The sequence below is a fragment of the Astyanax mexicanus genome, chromosome 19 (assembly GCF_023375975.1).
Source record: "Astyanax mexicanus isolate ESR-SI-001 chromosome 19, AstMex3_surface, whole genome shotgun sequence".
Taxonomy (NCBI): Eukaryota; Metazoa; Chordata; class Actinopteri; order Characiformes; family Acestrorhamphidae; genus Astyanax; species Astyanax mexicanus.
This window is the reverse complement of record NC_064426.1, coordinates 31,156,365-31,176,726: the sequence shown is the minus strand read 5'-3', so window position 1 is coordinate 31,176,726 and position 20,362 is coordinate 31,156,365. Positions and strand designations below refer to the sequence as shown.

At 39.0% G+C, this 20,362-nt stretch overlaps 1 protein-coding gene across 1 annotated transcript in view; it reads right to left on the bottom strand.

Moving 5' to 3' along the window:
- Positions 1–20,362, bottom strand: part of LOC103027572 (myosin-1B-like) — a 31,277-nt gene that overhangs the window by 4,218 nt on the left and 6,697 nt on the right. Inside the window, exons 11-33 of the mRNA XM_022673413.2 lie at positions 18,244–18,362; positions 17,992–18,141; positions 15,820–15,990; positions 15,430–15,736; positions 14,042–14,115; positions 13,863–13,950; positions 13,618–13,735; positions 12,494–12,617; positions 10,787–10,923; positions 10,434–10,689; positions 8,432–8,674; positions 7,707–7,883; positions 7,470–7,615; positions 6,953–7,043; positions 6,466–6,855; positions 5,854–5,980; positions 4,947–5,065; positions 4,350–4,546; positions 3,314–3,497; positions 3,035–3,200; positions 2,160–2,284; positions 1,755–2,063; positions 20–223 (exon numbers count right to left, since the gene is read on the bottom strand). Of these exons, the coding sequence (XP_022529134.1) occupies positions 20–223; positions 1,755–2,063; positions 2,160–2,284; positions 3,035–3,200; positions 3,314–3,497; positions 4,350–4,546; positions 4,947–5,065; positions 5,854–5,980; positions 6,466–6,855; positions 6,953–7,043; positions 7,470–7,615; positions 7,707–7,883; positions 8,432–8,674; positions 10,434–10,689; positions 10,787–10,923; positions 12,494–12,617; positions 13,618–13,735; positions 13,863–13,950; positions 14,042–14,115; positions 15,430–15,736; positions 15,820–15,990; positions 17,992–18,141; positions 18,244–18,362 (4,022 nt within the window). The remainder of the gene's footprint in view (positions 1–19; positions 224–1,754; positions 2,064–2,159; positions 2,285–3,034; positions 3,201–3,313; positions 3,498–4,349; positions 4,547–4,946; positions 5,066–5,853; positions 5,981–6,465; positions 6,856–6,952; positions 7,044–7,469; positions 7,616–7,706; positions 7,884–8,431; positions 8,675–10,433; positions 10,690–10,786; positions 10,924–12,493; positions 12,618–13,617; positions 13,736–13,862; positions 13,951–14,041; positions 14,116–15,429; positions 15,737–15,819; positions 15,991–17,991; positions 18,142–18,243; positions 18,363–20,362) is intronic.

The following is a 20,362-nucleotide window of genomic DNA, read 5'->3' as shown; positions in this document are numbered from 1 at the left end:
TAGGAGGAAGTACAAGTACCTGTGAATGTAAAAGCTGCACACGCTCAGTAGCATCAACCAGCTCCTGCTCGGCCACTTTTCGGCTTCTCTCTGTCTGCTCCAGAGCTGCCCTGATCTCCTCGATTTCTGCCTGCATCAGGGCGCTCCTGCGCTCAGCCATGGCCACCTGCTCCTTCATGTCATCATTCTGCCTCTGTGCATCATCCAGATGCAGCTGGGTATCCTTTAAGATTAAAAGTACATCATAAAATTTGTTGTTGAGGGGACAATTATCATTACCCCAATTAAACTCCATCAGTAAAGCTACCCTTGGCTACTTTTACACTGCAGGGGTGACGGTTTGTTTGGGCTTGGCTTTCTTAGAGTAGTTATCTAACTGTGCTTGGGGACCACAGAACTGTCCAGTGGAAGTGCTTAATGATGCTTAGATACTGATTGGCTAGCTGGGCCTTGCCTTGTGCTAATGCTGTGGTAGTGATGTAGTAACAGTTCTGGATGACACCTGTAGCCAAAGAGCTAGTGGCTGCATGTATTTGCAAATGGGTTAGCTGGAGCTTCCTAACAATGTAGTAGGCTGGTAGTACAATTGGTGAACTATTGTTGCCTTCTGGTAAACAGGATTCTAACACAGCGGTAGCAACTCTGGAGGACACCTGTAACCTATTGCTGTAGTAGTGATGTATGGTGAGGCAGGTAGGGATATGGGACTGGGTTGGTAGTCAGCTTGGACGAAGCCTGTAGAGATGTCGTACAAGTTCTGTAGCAGTCGTGAACACTTACAGTTCACCGTTTACTTTTATTTAATATGCTCCATTTTACAAGTTAACATGCTACCTGGCTAATTCCATGAAATCAGGGTAGGAATTATAAAGGACGTTTTCACACCAGCAATATTTGGTCTGGTTAAAACAGACTCTGGTTCATTTGTACCTTTATTGCGTGTCGATTGAGCAGATGTGAAAACAGTCATCGCACTCCAATGCGGATCAAAACAACCAGACTGAGGCCTGCTAGAATTGGTGGTCTTGGTGTTGTCCCAACCGAATTCTGGAGCGGTTTGCTTGTGGTGAGAGCATGACCCTGTCTCGATTCGACCCAGCTATCAAATATATTCCTTTTATTTGAGCTAGACTGCTGATAAGGTGCAGTTCAATGTAATATATTATCCAGATAACGCTAATTACCATAGCTAAAAACAAAATCGCTGTCTCTGCTGCTCCATGCTGTTTACATGTGCAGTGTGTGCTGCGTTCACTGCTCGCAGCCACACTACTCTGTTTACTATGTGAACATCTGTACTGCACGTGCCAATGAAAACACTGTGTTTGAAAGCACAGCATTTTAGCATTCTGCAACTGCACAGAATCTTTTTGCTATATTTACTTTTTTTCTCCCGTGTCAGACAGCTCTGACCAATCAGAGGAGACAGCGTGCTCATGTGGTTTATTGCTGCGTATTTTGTTGCGTTTAGGCTTATGCCTGTGTGAACACAGATGCCTGTGTAAAAACAAACCAAATAAAGGGAGAAAATTCTCCACATAAACAAACTCATCAACTGATCCGGACCATAGAAACCATAGAAACTACAGGTGTGAAAACGCCATTAGTAACTATTTAGCCCTGCAATGGAAAAGAAGTCCATCTAGGTCTTATGTGCAGTGAACAGTTTAACCCCTTCTGGTTCCATCACTCTCACTGTAACATCCCGGCCCCACATGGGCATGTTTTCTGTGTTATTTGTACAAGACCCCAACCTTGTGCTGAGCTTGAATGTTCCTCAGTTGTTTCTGGGCCTCAGCAGCCTGGCGGTTGGCATGGCTCAGTTGTATCTCCATCTCATTAAGATCTCCCTCCATCTTCTTCTTGGCCCTTAGAGCATCATTCCTGCTCCGCACCTCAGAGTCCAGAGTGCTCTGCATGGAGTCTACGACCCTCTGGCTGTTCCTCTTCAGCTGCTCGATCTCCTCATCCTTCTCAGCCAGCTTTCTATCAACCTCACTTTTCACCTGATTCAGCTCCAGCTGAACACGGAGGATCTTAGACTCTTCATGCTCCAGAGAGGCCTGATGAACAGTGAAGGATAACGAAGATGAGCATTGCAGTGGATTTTGGTTGAGTTTTAATTTTCGGTTGGTGTTAAATCATGTGAAGATACATACCTCAGCCTCCTCCAAAGCGGCCTGTATTTCAGTTTTTTCTTGCTCTGCTTGCTTTTTGGACTTTTCCAGCTCGTGGATGGTTTTTCCCGTCTCGCCAAGATGCTCAGTGAGGTCCATGATCTCCTCTAAATATGCAAAAGATCCATTAATCATTATGTCTACATACTTGCAGCACGTATATTACAATGATGTACTATATACTGTATCATTCAACATGGGAGAATAATTGTGTCCAATGACTTTTTTTCATGTCCCTTGGAAGCTAAATAACAATGCAATGCATTGCAATGACCTGTCAGATTCCCCCAATCACAATCATCACCACCCACTGCACTATCCACTGTGGGTGGTAATTTTAGCCTCCTATGATATGTTCTTTTCTAATAAAAAGTTCCATCCATTTGGCACCCACTATCAGGCTTTGCTTGAACTCTAGCAATTCATGTTGCCTTGCCATGAGCACATGGACCAGTGTTTCACATTGACAAACAGGCCTGTTGTAATAAAACATGGAAATCAATTAATTGCCTAGGGACCTGAGCTGTGACAGGTTACGAGTTAAATGTAACAACAAACTGTGTGAGCGCCCCTTTGAATTTTATGATGGTCAAAGTAGTAAAGGACACTGTTGTTGGACTAGTTGCCAGATTTGTGATTCTTGCAGCCAGCAAAATATGAAACACCTTTTTGCTTTGCCTTGAAACTGCCCTGTTCACAAGATACCACCTCACAACTTATACAGTTGTGGGCATCCCTAAGCCATCCCACTCAATTAACACTTCATGATTAATTTACATGACTTTTGACTTTAGTGTATTTATATATTTGAACTATTTTAACCATTAAGTTCAACAATCAAATAAAAAGTGTCGTACGTTGCAGGTTTTTATTTTCGCGTTTCAGCGTCTCCAAATGATCCAAAGATTCTTCATAGGCGTTCTTCATTTTGAAATTTTCTGTTCCCAGCGAACGCACTTCTTTCATTGCCGCCTCAAGCTCTGCCTGGCTCTCTTCATATTTCTGCTTCCATTCTGACAAGATCTATAAAAGGAAATGAGCGAAGGGAAGTTGTTAGAGAGTTGTTCGAGAATTGACATGTATGCATTCATGTCTACATTAATGAACAGAGCCCAAGGCCATCAGGGTTGTGGTACCTTATCAAAGTTCCTCTGTTTTTTATCCAGAGCAGCAGCGGCAGAATTAGCCCGTTCCACATCTGTCATCAGGTCCTCCACCTCACCCTGCAGACGCTGCTTGGTTTTTTCCAAGGAGGAACACTTTGAGTTAATGGCTTCAGCTGATTCTTCAGCTTCTTGAAGACGCTGGGCCAGCTTCTTTCTGAAACAGTTGGCATAGGCATTTTACATTGACATGGCAGAGGTTATCGGGCTAGCAGTCATGTGATGTGAATTAATCCTGAGGTGTTTTCTCAGGGGATGGCTTGGGATGGATTGGGACGTGAGTGATTTTAACCAAAGTGTTCATGGCAAGGCCATGTTGTCATAATTATCGGTATTGGCGCCGAGTGGTCCAGCGGTCTAAAGCGCTGCCACTATGAGCGGGAGGTCACAGGTTCGAACCCCTGCTCATGCAGCTTTGCCATCAAGCTGCCGGCGCTCAGAGGGAGCACGATTGGCCCTGCTCCCTCCGGGAGGGTAGATGGCGCTCTCTCCCCACATCACTCCTAGGGTGATGTCTGCAGCCCAGGGCGTCTGTGAGCTGATGTATCGGAGCCAAGCTGCTCCGCTTTCCTCCAAGCGCACTGTGATGCTGCATCAGCAGCAGCTCGAAAAGAAGCGGTGGCTGGCTTCACATGTAGCGGAGGAAGCATGTGTTAGTCTTCACCCTCCTGGTGTGTTGGGGCATTACTAGTGATAGGGGGGGTCCTATTGAGTGGGTTGGGTAATTGGCCGTGTAAATTGGGGAGAAAATGGGAAAAATTAGAAAGAAAAATAAATAAATAAATAAAATAAAATAAAATAATTATCGGTATTGATATTGGGTTTGAGCAAGATCTGATGGTGGGTGACATTCCTCAAACCACAGTGTCACATATGTTCTGCAAATATGCTGTAGAAGGCATAACCACCCACAGTGGACAGCACAGTGGGTGGTAATGAATGATTAATGATCGTGACTGGTGGCATCGGGCTAGAATAGTCATATGAACACATGGTTGGCAGGTCTTACTTGGCATCCTCGAGTTCCTCAGTGCGCTGGATGGCATCCGTCTCGTATTTGGTTCTCCACTGTGCCACCTCACTGTTGGCTTTGGACATTCCACGCTGCAGCTCAGCTTTGGCTTCCTGCTCTTCCTCAAATTGCTCCCTTAGAAGATCACAGTCATGGCGAGCTGACTGCAGAGCATGGGCCAGGGCGTTCTTAGCCTGTAGATGATATGGAAATGTTCAGCTCATGTTGCTTTCCTCCATTTGGGAGTAAAGTGAGCTAGGTGAGAACAAGGTGGCAAGGTAGGCATGGGCTCTGAATGGGTTTGTTCATGTGCTTCAACTTAAACCTGGTTGAGCTTCCCAAATGGGCTCCAATGTATGAGCCTACCTTAGCCCATCTCACATGGGTCCTATCTAGGCGCCATGTGCAGTGTACAACCCAGATGGGGTCCATGTTTAACCCAACTTTTGGTTCCATCAGTGACCCTCTTGGGATTTTATATACAGGCCAATATGGAACCCATGGATAAAACATTCTCATTTCCAGTTGGGCTACCCCTACAGGCCCCACATGGATATGTTACCTGTGGGAAAGTGATGCCACTGTGCACTTTACCTTCATTTCTTCCTCGTTCTGCCTCTTGAGCTCATCAGTCTGTTGAATGAAGGCCTGTTTTCCTCTGGATAACTGAGACAGGAGCGAATCCTTCTCCTCAAGCTGGCGTGTCATTTCACCTGGATACCATTATTGTTAGATGTTGGCAACAGTGAACAGAAGACTAGCTGTTTGGGCTGTTCAACAATAGCATGCACTGAACATTTGCCAACTAACATATTTAGCTAAAAATGGCCAAACAATGGCAAAACACTTTTAATGTTTTAATGTTTAGTGAATAAGTGGCCAAAAAGGTCAAATAATTTATACCCAACAGAGACTCATTTGTCTTAAGTCACATTGTAGTGGTCATCTAACCACTACAATGTGGTTATTGTATTGTATTGTATGTGGGATTGTTAATTGCTGTGTACAGGTGTGAGCCAGCAGAGAGAGCGAAAAAAAGGCAGGATTAAGTTCATTTTTATTCTCTACTCGCATAAAATATGTGTAATAAAGCATTCAGCATCACTTGTCACATTTCGTACTAGTATACGATTGATTTTTCACACACTGGCTGTTTTCCTGCTGAAATGGCTAGGATTGTAAAGTTAGTTGAGCTAACTTTGCCTTAACGCTTATTTGTTTACCAAAAGCAAGCTAGCAATTTACGTGTTATTTGAGTCAAACAGGCAAGCTGAGGTCAATTTCAGACTAAAATTACGCTGCTTAAAATAACTTCATTATTAACTAGAATATCACTGCTACACTGGTAGAGATGTAGAAATGTATTGTGCTTTTTTGGTATGTTTGTACGTTTGGTATGTGTTGGAATATTAAAAATGTTAAATGTTCAACCAATTCATTTACCCAATTTCGGCCAAAACATTCATTTCGGTACATTCCTAGAACTATTATTTGCTGTTACCATTTTCCGACTGAAGTCGAGACTTCTGGTTGGTGAGGTCATTGATGAGTCTCTGGTGCTCCGATTCTTTGGTTTTGACTTCGCTTAACTGGTCCTCCAGAGAGCGGCACAGCTTTTCCAGATTGACCTTCAAAACATTTTTAAATGAACAGTCTTAAAAATGGTTCTTAATTGGTGATATGATCTACTACAGATACACACTAGCTCCAAATGTTTGTGGACACCCTGGACCTTGTCTAGCCTATGTAGATATGTCAAGTCTCTGAGCAGATGCCAGGTGATGGAGTTGGAGCCGTGGTTCCCAAACACTAATTAGCTGATTTAATCAGCTAATTAACCAATAAACAAGTTTTTCTTGACTCGGTTGACATGTTGGGTCAAGAAAGTACTAAAATGTTGAGGGCAGGGTAATTTCCAAGGGCATTAAGCTTTTCAGCAATGAACTGTGGTGCTGAGAATGAGGTGAGGTGGTGATCATCCAACATCTTCACCTTATTAGACTCATAATGCAGCTAAAAGCTATCAGATCCTCACAGCAATGCTCTAAAATCTAGTAGAATGCATTCCCTCGAGAGTAAAGACAGTTATTCCAACTTTAGAATAGCATAATACCTTTCCTTTAGCAATGGTTTCCATATTGCTGGCCAGGTCGTCCACTTCAAGTTTCAGCTCACTCTTTTCTTTCTCCAGCTTCTGCTTGACCCTCTGTAGATTGTCGATTTGCTCTCCGAGCTCAGCCACACTGTCAGCTTGTTTTTTGCGCAGAGCAGCTGAGGTGGCTTCGTTCTGCAGGGTGGACTCTTCAAGATCGCGCCTCAGCTTCTGGAACTCGGCCTCTCGCTTCTTGTTCATCTCAACCTGAGCTGCAGTGGCTCCACCAGCTTCTTCCAGCCTCTCGCTGATCTCCTCCAGTTCCCTGGAGAGGTCTGCTCTCTGCTTCTCCACCCTAGCCCTGGCAGTGCGCTCAGCCTCAATCTCCTCTTCAAGCTCTTCAATTCGAGCCTGAGGAACGGGAGACAATTAGAGCCTGGGGACTGTACTTTACTTTAAAATGTTCTGAGAATTATGACAGACAGATTAATTCAAATCATCATCTTACCTGAAGTTCTTTAATCTTCTTCTGCAGTTGAGTTCCAACAGACTGCTCGTCTTCAATTTTACTCTGCAGTTGTATCACTTCAAAATCTTTTCTGTTTAAAGGGTACAGCAACGTTTAAGACAGTGATATATGACTTTGAGAGTATCATTTTAGAACCTTATCTCCTTGTTTCAACACAGATCATCTTTCAGCTCTTATCTTATCGGCTTCATTGACCATATAGGAGCACTTTTAGCTCTACAATTACAGAATTTTATCATCCTCCTTTTATTCGGATTTACAATGGTCAGGACCCCACAGGACCACCACAGGGCAGTTATTATTTGGGTGGTGGGTCACAAAGAATACCTGCTATGTGGTGTTCTCTCCTGTGGGGTCTTGACCATTGAAGGACAGTGTAAAAAGAGGATAATAAAGTATGCAGAGAAATAGATACAGGACTAATCTATAACTACGGACCTTTATGGACAGTGTAGCTCATTAAATGGACAACAAGTATGTACTACTGTGTAATTACTTCTTCAGTTTTTCATCCAGCTTCTGCTTCTCATTCTCCAGGTCCATGATACACTCCTGCGACAGTTTCAGATCACCTTCTAGTCTTCGTTTGGCTCTCTCAAGGTCCATCCGGACCTTCTTCTCCTGCTCCAGAGATCCCTCCAGCTGGATCAATACAAATATTAGTGGCTCAGTAAAACATTATTGATTGAACTGCTAAAGTTATTATATCGAAACAACTAAAAGATCCACTCACATCATCAACCTGTTGCTCCAGCTTTGCCTTGGCTTTGTTGAGAACGTTCACTTTGTCCTCCTCTCCTTGAAGGTCGTCCAGCAGTTGCTGATGTGCTTCCTGCAGGGCTTTCTTTTCTTTATTCAACTTAGAAATGTTCTCATCCTGGGAGACTATCTCTTCGATGAGGTTCTTCACCTGAATGTAGAAGAAAATTGTAATAAAATTAAAACATATAACATAAACAGCATGCCAAAAGTTACAGCACTATGAAACATGATAAAGTGTTGCATCATGGGATGCTTGGAAATGCCTAGCCCACTTTCTCTGGTCAGCATGTTCATGGCAAGGCCCCATGATTTACTGGAGATTGAGTGAGGCCTAATAGTGGGTGCAGATGAATGGGGCATTCTATTTATTAAGTTGTGCAGACATTTAACATTACTGGGAATATGTCATAGTAGGCATTACCACCCACAGTGGACAGTACAGTGGGTGGTAATGATTGTTACTGGTGGCATTTGGTTAGAATTGTCCATGCAATCAGACTAATCAAAGTTATTCTGACAAAAAATCATATCCTTATTCAATGCAGTAGGCCAGAGCAATGTTATTTAGCTTCCATTGGACACAAATGGAATGATAATTGTCCCTGTCCCACTACTTTTGGCACAGTAAGTCAGCATATTTAAAGAATTTGTGCATTTGTAAAGTAAGATACAGTACGTGAAAATAGGGAAACCCACTTTGTTCTCCATGGCATGTTTCTCTTTCTCCACTTTGGCCAAAGTGAGCTCAAGGTCGTCCATGTCCTTCTTCAGCTCCGAACACTCATCCTCCAGCTTCCTCTTCTTGGCTGTGAGCTCAGCATTAATCTCTTCTTCATCCTCCAGCCTCTCGGCAGTCTCCTTCAGCTTGGCTTCCAGCTGGATCTTACTTTTGATCAGTCCCTCACATCTCTCCTCGGCATCCATCAGATTATCTGCTTCCTTTAAGATCACATTGGAGGGTCAGTTGTCGTTCATTTTTGGGTGAATCGTGTCCTTCTGAAGAAAATATTGCTAAAAATGAGTAAACCCTGCTGAACAAAGACCTGGCTTGGCCAGCTGAAGCTGGATAAGCTGGTTGACTGGCTTAGCTCTTGGTCAGAATAAAATATAGTATGTTTTTTTTGGCTCTGATGGTTTAGCTTATCAACCTGACCAAGACTTGACCAAGACCAAGTTTGTTGAATGGCGTAGACCAGCATTACAAAGTTGAAACAAAGTCAACCAGCATGGTGAGCCTGGTCGTGGTAGTCAACCAGCTTGGTTTACGCCCAGTCGTACAGGTTGTTTAGCAGTATGGCCAGGGCTGGAGCTAGCCATTGGGTGCCCTATGCACACATGCTTTGTGGTGCCCAGAACACAAAAAATCATAATGTCTAATTTTGGTTTATCCAAATGCAAATGGACATTTTTCCCAAGTTTGACTTCCCATTACTCCAAAATGCTACGGTAATATAACTTGACACTTATGCCATTAGTAGTGTAGAAAGGCTTCTTCAAGAATCTATTGGTGTAATTTGATTGGTGTCAGTTTCATTTGCTGGTTTTATATGTCTCAAAAATCTGGTTTATGCAATACCAATAAACATTTTTTTCTGGGTTTGACTTCCCATTATTTTAAAAGCTACATTAATTTCACTTGAAACATTGAACCTTGAAATTATGAGAAATAGATATTTTCTGAATTTAGTGGTGAGATATGATTACCCTTTAATTTCAACTTTTTAAAAACTCTATTTGGTCTATATGCAACCAAATAGGCAATTTTTGTATATTTGCCATCCTATTATTTTAAATTCTTACAGTATAAATATTTAAACATACATAATTAACACTTGTACAAATGTTCTTCAAGACTTCAGTCGTGCCATTTGATACTCATTTGATTTTCTTATTTTACAGGAGCCTAAATTTTGGTTTATATACAACCAAATATATATTTTTCTTTTTCAAATTTTGGCACCCATTATTCCAAATTTCTATAGGGATATAATTTTAAACCTACATGATTAATACTATGGAAAAAGGTTTTTGGTTTTTCAAGACATTAGTGATTTCATGATAATGATAATTTGATAGCATCTTGATTTTCTTCTGTAATAAGACTTCAAATTGTGGTCTATACATAACAATGTTTAAACTCTAGTGGGTTTAACCTGAAAATGGATGTATTTTATTTTTAGAAAGGGAACAGTCTGCATTTCCAGAACGTTACACTGTTCTACAGAAAGGTAATTGTGTCTATGGTGATTAGTTATTGATTAGACCTTGTTAAATTATGTTTATTGAGCTGTAAAACATTGTCAGTCTCTGCACGAGATGTTTGAGCAGCTTCTCCTTTAACTCCGCTTTGCATGCTGCTACCGTAATACATAGTTTAGATGCACATGTCAACATTTACTCAGGAGATTCACATATTTTTTGAGCAATATATGTCCTGATTAGTGCCCTACATGCATGACCAGGTAAAATAAATGAATTAAATTAAATTATACTATTTAATTGCTGTTTAACCTGTTTAATCTGTTTTATCAATACATTGTATGTTGCTTTTCTTGATGACCAGATTTGCTATTAAACTGACCATCTAAAACCAGCTTAGATCATTTTTAAACCAGCTTTTAGCATAAGCTGGATCGGCAGGGAACTGAAATGCAAAAATATAATATTGCTTTTTATTTTTTTGGCCTTAAAAACTTACTGCCTGAACTTGAAGGAGCAGATCGTTCTTCTCTTGCACAATGGAGACCATTTTCTCCTCCAGCTCTTTCCTCCTGGCTTCTGATTTGGCCAGGTCCTCTTTACATTTGGCAAAGTCCACCTTCATCTGAGCCATCTCCTTCTCGGACTCGGCGCTCTTCAGCAGAGGCTTGATCTTAAAGTACAGCCGCATCCAGGGCCAGTGCTTCACGTTCATGAAGGAGCGTAGGTTGTACTGCAGGGTATAGATGGACTCCCTTTCACAAAAATGAACAGGATCATTCAGATTCCACTAAGATTCCACCACTGAGAGAGATTATAAGCTGCGCTACTGAAGTGACTGTAAAGTAATACCTTCGGGCTAACATCTTTTTGTACTCGATCCTTACAAGATATCCGCGACATACCGCCTGAGTGCTGGTGACAACTTGAGCCAGACGCTCATCTCTCATCTCCTCCAGCACTCCCAGGAGGCCTGCTTTGAAGAACACCTGCGGAGAAAGAGAGAGTATCACAGCTCAGCTAATGCTTGAGGCAATAATGCATTTAAATAAAAATCAAAAATAAAATGTTAAATTATTGGCAGATGCAGACGGAGATTTAATTACCAAAATGACCAATACCTGCTGTACCATTTTTTAAAAGTACATGTCGGAGCACTAAGGGCCCTATATTAGCAAACTATAGTGCACCGGTCAATTGCGAATGGCGCAGCTGGATTTAGGGCGTGTTGGTGTGTCTTTGGTAACACAAGGGCACAAAAAGCACACCTTGTGCGGCTTAAAATGCACAAAAGGCATGCACTAATTCTCTTCATTAATCATGCACAGCAAAAAATCCATTGGAAAAACTAGACAAAATATATGCAAATTAAGACAAATATATGTAAACAGAAAAATCTGCCAATGGGATACTGGGATAAAATTTCCTTAGTAAGATTTCTTACAAAAAGCAATGGCAAAGTCTCAAAATGACTAGTGAAGTAACACCTAAATCAAGCCAAAAAAAGTCACTGTTTTTGGAAACAAGAATCAGAATAACTTGATTGCTGCTTGATTGTGCTTATTTTGAGTTCAAATTACTTAAAATAAGGTACAAATTGTAAGTAAGAATAATTAAGAAAAAATATCCCTAAAATAAGCAAAAATAACCTTACAATAATCTTACTTCCAATGCTTACAAGTCTTATCAGCGAAGAAAATAAGATTTATTGACTTAAATTTTTTAAATTTCACTTGCTAAGATTTAGTTTTTTGCAGTGTAGGTGTGGTTCATTTTGGGCGTAACGTGAAATAAACCAATCAGTGTGTCAGTCGTCATTCCCTTTAAGAGCCAGATGCCCTCTGACCTTGTCGCGTTTGTATACCTCAGTTCCAGACCACCACACCCATCGGCATGAATATATTTCTAAACTTTTGACTGTTGACAGGGTGTAAGATAACAATGAGCTTTGTGATGTTGTGTAGGGTGTACAATAGGGCCCTAAGTGTTTATATCTGTAAATACACTGCCAAAAGGCCATGTGACAAAACTAGTATCATGTCCCATGATTTTTGGCGGGTTCCAATGGAATGATGGATTGAACTAGCCAGCTGTGTAGTTTCTTTTTTACATTATTTAGGATAAAAACTAATCTGGTTAAAAAATTAATTTAATAAAGAGATGTTTAACATAAAAATAATTATATTATAAATATAATTATAAATATTATAAATATAATTATAAATATAATTATAAGAACAACCCTGAATACTTCACAAAATCAATTAGCCAATTTTGTAAACATTAATCCATCTTTATTACTCCATTAGATTCCAAAGAAAAACAAGTATCTCTAATTTTGTCTATTTTTACTTTAATACATAATACAAACACAAAAACTGTCCCTTTATCAAAATTCCTCGATGAATAAGCCAAAAAATATTCTCAAAAATTACATGAAATAAACTTTTTTTTTTACACTGACTTCTATTAAAAGTTAAGAAGGCTTTATCTCTCTCATCCTAAAGATGCTATGTTTAAGATACATGTTTTTCATTGGACAGTGACGAGATGTAATACCTTGGTGTGTCCAAATTTGTACTGAGAATGATCCAGGTCGATGGAGCCCAGGAGTTTCTCTGCAGCCTTCTTATTGTCCATGAACTGGCCCTCAGGAACAGCGCTGGCGTTCAGGATCCTATACCTGAATCACAGAATCGACAATGATGACTCCTCTGCATTCAACATATTGTGTTCATATATGTTCTATCAGAGGGACCTATGTCCTTATAGGGGAACAAATGTGCTGTCTTTATTTGATAAACATTGTTTTATACCCATTTATACCAACTTTTTTGATTGTGTGTCTGCCTAAAATGCAGAAATCAGTGTATATTAACAAGAGAAATTAAGTTGAATCTTAAAGGGTTGATTCTGTCTGCAATAAAATAAAAGTCAAAGTAAATATAAGAATCTCTCCAGATCTTAATTTAGCAATCTTTAGGCGACTTGCCAAATGTGAACTGCACTACTTGATTTAGGGCATGATTTTGGGTGTCTTTGCTATCGTAACGACTGGAAAAGTACACCATGCGCAGCTCAAAACAAACATGTTGTCAAACAAACATCTGTCCTATCAGTGTGGAATCAGTTATATTTCATAAATGTATATTAACAAATGAAATGTGGAGTCTTCAGGGGGTTGATTCTATCTGCAGTTCAATAAAAGTCAAAGTATAAGAACCTCGCCGGGTCTTACTTTGGCAATCTTTTGGGTGAGTCGCCAACTGTGAACTGCACAGCTTAATTTACTGTGTGATTTAGAGTGTCTTTGCTATCGGAACGACGGGAAAAGTACACCATGCGCAGCTCAAAACAAACATGTTGTCAAAATCTGTCCTATCAGTGTGGAATCAGTTATATTTCATAAATGTATATTAACAAATTAAATGAAGTTAAGCCTTAATGGGTTGATTCTGTCTGCAGTTAAATAAAAGTCAAAGTATGTATACTATGAGAACCTCGCCAGGTCTTATTTTAGCAATCTTTTGGGTGAGTCACCAACTGTGAACTGCACAGCTTGATTTAGGGCGCGATTTAGGGTGTGTTTGCTATCGTAACGACGGGAAAAGTACACTTTGCGCGGCTCAAATGAACATATTGTGCCCATATCTGTGCCGTCAGTGTGAAATCAGTTAGTTTACCTTTGTTTAAAATCTCCATACAGGATTCTGCTGGGAAAGCCCTTCCTACAGATTCTGATCCCCTCCAGCACTCCGTTACAGCGCAGCTGGTGGATCACCAGATGGTTTTCCATCACTCCTGTTTAAAAAAAAAAGACGTGACAGATTGGGAAATAAGGGCAAACATAATCAGTCTGTGTCTGCTTGTTGTTTATCAAACCGTAAAAACTTTTTCGAACATTTTTCGAGTGTTCTCCACTCTGTACCTGGGGTTTTGGTTTCGTTTGGAATCAAACACCTCACAAAATGAGGATGGGTGGTTCTAAGATTAGACATCAGCTTGTTCAGGTTTTCCTGCAAATCCAGAATTATGAATCATTCATGATGTTCTGTTGCAGAGGGATAAATATTTATGAGTTGATGAAGATATCAACACCACACATACCCTGAAAAGAGCAGAGACTGTCTGGAAAGACGATCCTTTCTTTTTGCCTCCTTTCTTGCCACTCCCACTGGAGTCTACGACAACCAAAGGTCAGAAAAACAGAGAGAGAGAGAGAGAGAGAGAGAGAGAGAGAAAGAGAGAGAGAGAGAAAGAGAGAGAGAAATAAAACCCCATCAATCAGAGTGTGCAGTGTTTATTATACTCACTGATCAACCTTATTTTTTTTCTTAATATATAGCATATCCATTCAAACACAATTTTTAACCACTTAACAGGCCTTGTTTGGGAGTACAAAAACCCTTTTCTCTGCAGTAAAATAAGTTATCTACATTGTAAAGCCTTTAAGGGCTTTGGAGATTGATTTAACGTTTACATTTTACACTTTTATCTAGAGCGACTTGCAAGGTTGTTCCTGTTACAGAGGTGGGCCAATGTAGAGTTAGGAGTCTTGCCCAAGGACTCTTATTTGTGTAGCGCAGCATTCAGTCACCCAGAGCGAGAACTGAACCCCAGCAATAAGATAAAATAAAAGTCAAAGTAAATATAAGAACCACTGCTGGTCTTATTTAAGGGATTTTATTTTTCAGCTGCGCACTGTAGGGTGTGTCAGTGTGTGTTTGCTATCGTAACGACGGGAAAAGTACGTCCTGCCTGACTCAAAACGTGCAAAAGTCATGCACTTTTCTTAATTACTTAAGTGGGTGTGTTTTTTGGGTGTAAAGTGAAAATAACCAATCAGTGTGTCAGGTGCGCTCTGACTTTGGTGCATTGCTATGATGATGTTGTATTCTGTTTATTGTTAATGTAAAAGTTTTTGTTGATGTATGTGTTAACGTGTGTGCAACAAACAGTGGTGTATGTGTGTTGTTGCCAAGATAGCAATGAACATCTGATGACTGATGACAGCGGGGCACCTGTGTTTTCTGTTGCTAAGATAGCAATACGCCAGAAATTTGCTTGAACACACTTCATTTCAAGACCACCATGCCCATCGACGTAAATATATTCACAAGTCCTACTTTTTTTTTTTTTAGCATTTTCCATACTGTGCCAAATCTTTTAATACATTTAATCATGGATGTTCTTATTCTACAAGCCCAAGATTAAGCCTAGGCTTAGAATATGAAGCCTTTTTTAAATGGAGAATCCCAATGTAATCTAGAGTAAAACAAATCCAGAAATCTGGTCTTACAGATGCACATATTTTGTAGGGTCATCAAATTCAAAATCAAAAGGGCATGCAAATAATGACTTATTAATGAGAGTAATCTAATGTAATGTTTACACACTTTGCACCCAGATGGACCGTGAGCATCTACTGTATAATCCTGGATGGTCCCTGCATGCGTTTAATTCAGCAACGTCAGCAGAGTGAAGTGCGTATTTACCGTCTGCTCCAGAGAAACTCGCATACAGCAGAGCCAACAGTTTCACGGATGACTTCTGGTACAGCTGCACAACCGACTCGTTCAGAGGGTCTTTGTTCTTTTCCAGCCAGCCACTGATGTTGTAGTCCACAGTGCCGGCATAGTGCACCAAGGAGAAGTGAGCCTCGGCTTTGCCCTTCACTGGTTTGGGCTTTAAGAAGCAGTTGTTCTTTCCCAGGTGTTGATCATAAAGCTTGTTCTTGAAGGATGTATCAGTAGACTTGGGAAACATGCACTCCTCCTCAAGGATGGAGAAGATGCCCATCGGCTGATGAATAAGAGCAGAGAGTCATAATGTGTGTAGCTTTTTAATTGAAACTTAATTGAAGTCTATGTAGTATTATATTTTACCTTCTCAATAAGCTCAATGCAGGCAGCCAAGTCCATTCCGAAGTCGATGAACTCCCAGTCGATTCCCTCTTTCTTGTATTCCTCTTGCTCCAGGACGAACATGTGGTGGTTGAAAAACTGTTGCAGTTTCTCGTTGGTGAAATTGATGCAGAGCTGCTCTAATGTGTTGAACTGTATGATTATTATGGGATGAGATAATAAAAGGTTAGTACAGTGTTAAAGGAATATGTTCTTTGAGGATCTTACATGGTTAAAACTTTGGAGGGACTCCACAGGAGCTTAAGGTACGTTCAGGAACCTTCAAGGACTTTTTCTTCTTAAACATTTAATTTTATTTGTTTTTCCTTAAAAAGCACCTTAATGGGTTTCTCCACGCGTTCAAATATAAGAACCCCTAAAAGTTCCTCAAGGTCATGTCATGACATACTGAAAAATTGTTGGGCAGATCATGTGAGTAGTTTTGATAGCCAATCGTAATTGTATCATTTATAGTGTACACATTAAATTAAACTCCACATCAGAACAGAAGTTGGCACAGAATGGAAAATACAAATAAAAAAAATGGTGTTTTGGTTTATTTTGGTTTATGATAGACAGTATGAACCCAAAATACTTCATGTTTTGTCTGGTCATCTTAATTTTATTTATTAATATACTTTTATTCCTCAATTTCTAGTCTGCAACGCCTTCTAATTTAAATTTGGAAGTAAGTAATTTAGAACTAGTAATTATATAAAAAATATATGTACCAAAAATGGTGTGATTTCAATCGTTTGAGGACTGTAATCATGATTTACAAAAGGTACAAAAGGAGTATTTACAAAAGAGTCTTGAAGGAGCAAAGACGGGTTGAGGATCTCTAGTTTGTTGCAAATGTGTACAAAAATTATTCAAATGTTTAAAAAAACAATGTTCCTCAAAGAAAGATGAAAAGAGATTACATGTTTCCTCTCTATAGTGCATAATATCAATTAACCAATCAAGGAATTATGAGACATTTCAGTATATAAAGGGCAAGGGCACTAGCCTAAGCTGAACAGGTGTGATCCTCCTTTAACTATAGCTGATTGAACCACATGCACTGTAAACCCATACGTTGTTTGAACTTAAATGATTTAAGTCTGTTTTACATAAAATTGGATATTTCTAAACAACACTCAACTATTTTGAGTTAGTTGAACATTTGTGGGTACATATACATTCAAACTGAGATCTTTGAGTTAAACCAACTTATAATAACTGAGTTTAGTCTGTTACCATTGGCAGCTTCTTTTCCATTGGCTTCTGTCACAATCTATTTGTATACTGGGTGACTCCAACAGTTTCTGACCAACACTCACCATCAGTGTGTAGTGATTCCCCGTGGGCTACCTTAGAAATAAATCAGCTTCCCCTTTTAGTTTTAATAACTTGATGTTTTAATTTATGCTAACTCAAGTTTTCATCCCCACTTTACTTAATTTTTTTAAGGCAACCTGTTTCCTATTTTTTTTTTTAAGTAAATTCAACTTATCTGGGCTTACAGTGTAGGTAACTTTCTGAAACTCACCTTGTACTTTCCCAGTATATGCCAAATACTTACTCATACTTAAATGTAGGTACAAATAAAACAGGAGAACCTGCAATTTCCCTAAACTTGTGGTGCAATTTTCATTTTTTAAAGTAAATTCAACTCAAAAATTTGAACAAACTGGCTGCCTTAAAAAGTTAAGTAAACTCAACTTATCCGGTCTTACATTATAACAAAAATAAAAAAGTTAATCAACTTCCCCTTTAGTTGTAATAACTTGATGTTTTCATTACCCATTACTTTTTTAAGGCAACCGGTTTCCTCAGTTTAAATCAAATACCACTTAAAACTTCACTGTTAGAAACTGAGGTGGCATTGACTTCTCTGGGCTTGGATGCATCTGGAATGGAAACACAGTGGAAATGTGTTTTGTGGTCAGACAAAACAGTTTTCCAGATTTTTTTCCAGAAGAAATAGATGATGAAGATGAAGTTTACCAGACAAAACATGAAATATCTTTGGTTAACAATGTCTGTAAAAAAAAAAAAAGTCAAATTATTTGCTTATATATATGCTTTTTTCTCCACTGTACCGACAGTAAGTCAATCAGTACTAGTAGTAAGATATTTTAAAATTCAAACATCAACTCTATTGGAACTTACATCAAAAATCTCAAACCCTGCGATATCGAGGACCCCAATAAAATGCTGTCTCTGCTGTTTGGTGTCCAGCTGCTGATTAATGCGAATGACCATCCACAAGAACATCTTCTCATACACAGACTTGGCGAGGGCACCGATTGAATTATACACCTATAAATCAATCAGTCAATTAATTCAACAAGTTAAAATTACTGCAGGCACAGAATATAAGAGTATTGCAGGTTAAAGTATATTAAAAAAAAACAGTTTTACTTGTTGCACATTTTGGCCTTTGGTCACAAATTCATTCCCCACTTTAACTCGGGGGTAGCAGAGGTTCTTCAGGAGATCCGCTGAGTTCAGGCCCATCAGGTAAGCAGCTTTATCTGCCTCTGTAGATCACACACACACACACACACACACACAACTTTAGAGCATTAGATCAGTATTCACTAGTCAGTTACAGTAAAACCAAGGTAAACCAGCAGTGAGACAGTGATGTGTAGAACATGTGCATGGGTGATACAGTATATTGTATTGGGGGTTTTCTGGGATAAAATCCAGAGGCTGTGAGTCATTCAGGACCTCTGATTTGTCATTTGTTGAGGTTTGTTTTTGTTTATCACATTTATTAATTTACCCTCCACCCACACACACATATATATGAATCCTTATCTTTTTGCATAGGTCATTTACGGCATATCTGTGACTATTGACTAAACCGATTTAACATTTTGATCTGGACACATTTCACTCAAAGATGAATTGTGAGTGAGATTTGGTACATATTAATCTAGTGTGATACATTTTTTTATTTTTTTAAGGAACACAAAACCCTCACTTAAAGTGAAAGAAGCATGTGGACTGGGGCTGTAGAGCAATATTAGATACAATTTTACATTAATATAATTTAGTATATGATTCAATTCCTTTAAATGAATATACAGCTCTGGAAAAAAATAAGAGACCACTTCAGTTTCTGAGTTAGTTTCTCTGATTTTGCTATTTATAGGTATATGAGTAAAATGAACATTGTAGTTTTATTTTATAACATTTTATAAACAACATTTCTCCCAAATTGGAAATAAACATATTGTCATTTAGAGCATTTATTTGCAGAACATGAGAAATTGATGAAATAAGAAAAAATATGCAGAGCTTTCAGACCTCAAAATATGCAAAGAAAACACGTTCATATTTGGTGGAATAACCCTGTTTTTTTCAGCATCTTGGCATGTTCTCCTCCACCAGTCTTACACACTGCTTTTGGATAACTTTATGCCTTCACTCCTGATGCAAAAATTCAAGCAGGTCAGCTTGGTTTGATGGCTTGTGATCATCCATCTTCCTCTTGATTATATTCCAGAGGTTTTCAATTTGGTAAAATCAAAGAAACTCATCATTTTCAAGTGGTCTCTTATTTTTTTCCCTGAGCTGTATAGTGAAGTAAGCAGTGTAATTATATAATTAATATAGATGATATTCTCCTTATTACAGGTTATTACAGGCATCACAATATTTTTCCAGCTAGAAATGTAGAGAAAAATGATACATAATACATAATATGCTTTAATGTATTACTCTGGATTCAAACGTTAATTGTTCAAATATATGAAAGCAAGTGTACGGTTATATATTAATATTTAACCTAATCCAGAATCCCTTGCCAAAAACATGAATACTGCGAGCAGTTAAAAGCCATTTAAATCATATATCACCAATGTTTGAATAGCATAAAACAAAAATACCCCCAAAACAGAGTTAGCATAGCATTATGCTCTTAATTACAGTTTAGTATAATAAACAATGTTTTTTTTTCTTTTTGTTTTAAGGTCACAAATATGATTTATAAATGAAACAGAATAGCCTGAATTATTTATATGATACAGTTGGAAAACTGTACATTAATTGAATTTACAGTACCAGTCAAAGGTTTGGACACACCTTCTCATTCAATATATATTTTTTTTGATTTCCTGCATTTTGCAAATAAATATTGAAGTCATCCTGTAGACTATGAAGGAACACATAAGGAATCATGTAGTAACTTAAAAGTGTTAAAAGCACCCAAATAAGCGTTTAGGTGCTCTTATCTGGGCTGCTGTTTGTTAACTTGCTGTTTGTTTGAGGCTGGTTATTCTATTGAAATTATCCTGTGCAACAGATGTAACTCTTGGGCCTGATGAGAGCCAGTTTCATCATAACATTTTTGATGGGCTGCACTTGAGGATACTTTCAAAGTTCTTGAAATGATTTGGATTGACTGACCTTCATTATTTCCATTATTTTTTCTTTAATTTGTTGAGTAGTATGATTTAGAACATTACTCAAAAAGGGCTATTCACCAATTTTATTTTTCACCCCATAAATGACTAATGTTCTCAACACATTG